The 4,576-nt window shown below is 55.3% G+C and overlaps 1 protein-coding gene across 1 annotated transcript in view; it reads left to right on the top strand.

The window, feature by feature from the left end:
* Nucleotides 1-4,576, top strand: part of WWC3 (WWC family member 3) — a gene marked incomplete at its 5' end in the record, with an annotated part of 33,015 nt that overhangs the window by 10,340 nt on the left and 18,099 nt on the right. Inside the window, 1 exon segment of the mRNA XM_027766918.1 lies at nucleotides 30-542. Coding sequence (XP_027622719.1) covers nucleotides 30-542 — 513 coding nt within the window.

Raw genomic sequence — 4,576 nt, 5'->3', positions numbered from 1 at the left:
GCCGTGGGGGGCCGGCCGTGGCTCCCGGCCCTCCAGCCGCGGCTCTCTGGCCTCCAGCCGGGGCTCCCTGAGCTCCATCAGCTTCACGGACATCTACGGCCTCCCGCAGTACGAGAAGCCCGACGCCGACTGCGGCCAGCTTCTGCGCTTTGACCTCATCCCCTTTGACTCCCTGGGGCGAGATGTGCCCTTCTCAGACCCGTCAGGCCACTCGGGCTTCCACAAGCAGAGGCGGTCCCTGGACACGCCCCAGTCCCTGGCTTCGCTGTCTTCCCGCTCCTCCCTGTCCTCCCTGTCGCCCCCAAGCTCCCCCTTGGACACACCCTTTCTCTCCGCTTCGCGAGACTCGCCGCTGGCCCCGCCGGTGGACAGCTTTGAAGTGCCAGGCCTCAGCACCCTGGACAGACTGCGGGCTCAGGCCTCAGCCCTGGGCGACGAGGATTTGCAGGGCACGGCGCTCCTTCAGCCACACGGACTCCCCGGGGATGGGGAAGGGCCTCGAGAAAGAGGACCCCAAGTGTCTGGTGGCCCCGTGGTTGGAAGTAAGTGTCGACAGGTCCTCGCAGGAAGCAGGCTCTGGGACTCAGGGAGGCTAGCATGTGCCACTCGGTTGGGGCGGGCGGGCTCCTTGGGTCCATGGTGAACACCTGCTCTAGGCTTCTGGGCCTGTTGGCGGGAGGTGCCCCACGCTGGCAGAGCAGCCTTGCCCAGGGGACTTAAGTGCCGAAACAAGGTCCGCACCACTCGGTCCTCGTCCAGGACAGGGAAGGCCTTAGGCAGCTCGCAGGGGCATGGCTTTCTCTCTTTACATCTGTCCTCGTGACGCTGGAGGACGCAGCTGTGTCAGCTTGATTCCGAGCCATACTGGTAAGCACCAGTCGTTTCTAGCACGTCGGTCTCTCTGGTGATCTTCAAATCGAGAAACTTGTCACACAGGGAGCTTCATCGGTCTGGTGGTGTCACTTCACCTCCTCCTGGGGCCCGGCATCTGTCTCTAGCTTGTGTGAAAAGTGGAACCGCCCTGTTGGCGAGAATGTTGACCATGTGTGTTTTTGAGCCATTCCTCAGCAACTTGACCTTCCTTAGGTTTTAAGGATGGAAAACGAGCTCTCCCATTCTGCAGGTTCAGCCCGTTTCAACTGTACTGCAAGGCACAGGAAAAATGTCCTAGACCCTCTGTGTGGGCAGACGTGAGGTCATTCGTGTGGCCCCTGGGGGACACTTGGCAACATCTGGCATCTGAGAGTAGGTGGAGGCTGGTGCACAGCACAGTCCCTGTGACAGGGAGTCAGCCCAAGCCGCCACGTGCCGAGACTGAGACTCCGAGATAATGTGGGGCTGCAGACCAGCGCGGAGGAGCTCGGGCACTGCTCCTGGGCCCTCATCTCTTCCACTCGCCAGCACTCCGCTACCCACGGCAGCGCGATCGCTCTACTGATGGCTCGATTGACCTGTCTGGGTTTAACAGGAGACGGTTCTGGCTGCCCCGAGGTTCGGGGCATCTCTGTTATTTCGCTGTCTTCCTCTCTGTGTCTGCAAACGTGCTTTGATGTCCCTGGACACTTTCTTATTCACTTCCACACGTCACAGCTTTGTCCACTGTGACCCTCGCACTCACAGGCTCGCTGCTCCATTCGAACTAGAAAGCACACAGCAAGGACCAGTTACCCACTGCCGGTGCCTAAGCTCATTTTTCTCCTGATATCCCACTTCTACCTGCCCATCACCTTCTCTTCAAGGGGGAGAGTCATGAGTTATCAGTCTGGTTGTGCTGAAAATCCACTAGGGCCCCTGAGAGCCAGGGGAAAGAGGGTGGGAGGAAGAAGAGCTGATTACATTTCTCATCCTAATTTGCTTCTTTTTGCTTTTCTACTCTGACAGACATTATAATGGCTCCAGCTTCTTGGATTGGGAAAGATTTGCTTATACTGTGTGTAGACAGGGGATGGATTCCTGTGACATTCTTAGTTAATTTGTCCTTAGATCGGTAAGGATTTGCTTATACTACGGGTAGACACTGCCATCTGGTGGTGAATTCATATATGACATTATCAGTTGATTGCTAAGGATTTGCTCATACTACGGGTAGATGCTGCCACCACGTGGTAAATTCGTATATTGCATTATGAGTTGATTTGTCCTTAGATTGGTAAGGATTTGCTTATACTATACGTGTAGACACTGCCGCCTGGTGGTCAATTCTTATATGACACTATCAGTTAATTTGTGTCCTTAGATTGGAAGCTTTTGTTTATTCTTTGTCTAGATACTGCCGCCTGGTGGTCGATTCTTATATGACACTATCACTTGATTTGTGTCCTTAGATTGGGAATATTTGCTATTCTCTGTCTAGTCACTGCCACCCGGTGATAGATTCTTGTACGACATTATCAGCTGACCTGTTCTTAGAAACTTGAAACACTTATGAGTCTCATGGGTGCTCCCAGAAGGCTGGGTTGGGTAACTTCAGGTACCCACACAAGGAGACTCGGCATCCCTCGACTCTCATGGGCACTCCTGAACCCAGAGTCATCGTAGCTTCAGGAAGTTGGACCCTGATGCTCTTCATATGCCCTCGGCCCCTCATTAACGGAGTTCCCTCCACCCCTTTGGTCTCGCTAGAAACCATGCAGCCCAAGGTTGGCCCGGTCAAGCTTTAGTGAGATAACGTTTTAGTCAGATAAAACGAAAGCTGCTGTAACCACGCCACAAGGACGTCTTCCTTTGTGTTTTCAGTCCGTGAGAGCAGGCAGAGGCACGGGGAGTGGGGCAATGGTTGGAACGTCACCTTCCACATCGTTGCTACAGCGCCGTCTTGGCTGGATTTTCAAAGTCAGATGTGTCATGGTTTTGCAGTGCTCCCCTGTGTTGTTCTACCTGCTAGTGTTTGCTAATCAAAATCCATGAGAATGTTGACTGCTCACTCCCCGCTGCTGTTTTTCCTCTGTTCGAAGCTGTTGGCTGAAACTGTGCAGTTTTTCACCTGTGCTTTCTCTACTCTTTTCTCATGCAGCTCGACAGAAACGTCCGCTGTAAGTGGCCCTGGGCTCCCCCAGTCATTGTGTTGCTCGGGCTGTGGGCACACCTTTGTGCTGGGCATCTGTGTGTTTAGGATGGTGGGGTGCACCCAGGGAGGGCGGGACTTCAGCATAGCCTAGCAGTTGTCTTACTGTTGCCCTTTCAGCATTCATGTTCACGATGGCCTCTGAAGTTGTGTAAGAACTTTCATATTTTTTAAAGAGATTTTTGCCTCAGGATGCGTGTGCTTGCCGGAGAGAGAGAGAGAGAGAGAGAGAGAGAGAGAGAGAGAGAGAGGGGGAGAGGGGTAAGAGGGAAAATGAGAACCCCCCACCCTGGGGAGGATGGCCATGCTGCAATCCTTTCTCTTCCATTCTCCTCCTGGGATCTTGGGCACGCGTGCATACATGCCTGGCGTGATCGTCAGGCCGCTGGGTCTGGGACTTGAACGGTGGTTGGCAATGTGGGAGTCCAGTGACATAACCACTATACCATCTGCTGGTCCCAAGAAGTTTTCTAAAAGCTTTGAGCATCTTTCCCCTGTGTGTTTTTCCCAGAATTTCCTGAAATTTATTATTATGAATATTATTATTTAGTTTTTGCTCTCAGAGAGAAACAGAGAAGGACAGGGCGACGGCCATGCTGCAGTCCCCTCCCCTCCAGTCGCAGACTGCGCAGTTGGCCACCTTAACCACCTTGTCACTGCCCGGCCTGGCGTTTTTCCTTTTCATGTGCTGGCTGGCAGCTTTAGCCACAGCCTGCTTGTCCTTGGGTCAGTGATCCCTGGCATTTTACTGAGCGGTCTCAGTGTCTGTCTGGGTGCTGCCTGTCCTTCACGGTGAGTGAGTCGGGGGCTCTGAAGTGAGCGTGCGAGGGCCTGTGAGTCCTCACTCCTGTGGCCAGCCTCATTGCCTCCCAGCCCAGGAGCAGATGTCGGGGCAGGCAGCGTGGGGGCTTGCATGCGCTTTCTTGTCACGGCCTTCCTCCTGGCCGCTCCCGCTCCCAGCTGCTCTGTGACTTGGTTGAGCGTGGGCTGGAGGGGGGTGAGCTCCTGACCTTTCCTGCTGTCCCGGTCAGCTGCCATGGCAGTGAGGGGAGAGGAGGTGGGCAGAGAGGCACCATTGGTCGCGCTGGCGGCAGGTGCCGGGCGTGGGTTCAGCTGGGACTCCCAAGTAGGTTGAGAGAGCTGGCCCGCCGCTAGCTGCCCCAGCAGGGCATCACAGTGTCAGAGTACTTACTCGGTAGCCCAAGAAAGGCCCAGAGACCACAGTGGTGCCGGTAGGGCATCGGGGTGTCAGCACGGCCCAGCTGGGACTTGGAATTTGACCGCGTGCTCTCAGCGCTGAAACGTAGAGACCCTGTGTACATGGGCACAGTTGGCTGTGAGGGGAGGGGCACAGACGGGTACTGAAAGGTTCAAGTTCGGTGCTTCTCTTTGGCTCTTGGTTAAAATGGATATGAAACGAAAACGCACTGCCCAGGCCCCGGCGTCCACACCGGCAGAGCAGTTCTGGGAGAGCAGGGCTGGCCCAGAAGGCTGAGGTGGAGACTGCGGCAG

This window comes from Tupaia chinensis, unplaced genomic scaffold (assembly GCF_000334495.1).
Source record: "Tupaia chinensis unplaced genomic scaffold, TupChi_1.0 Scaffold143792_2, whole genome shotgun sequence".
In the NCBI taxonomy this organism is placed as follows: Eukaryota; Metazoa; Chordata; class Mammalia; order Scandentia; family Tupaiidae; genus Tupaia; species Tupaia belangeri.
The sequence above is the reverse complement of the archived record's forward strand: the minus strand, read 5'-3'. Positions and strand labels throughout refer to the sequence as shown.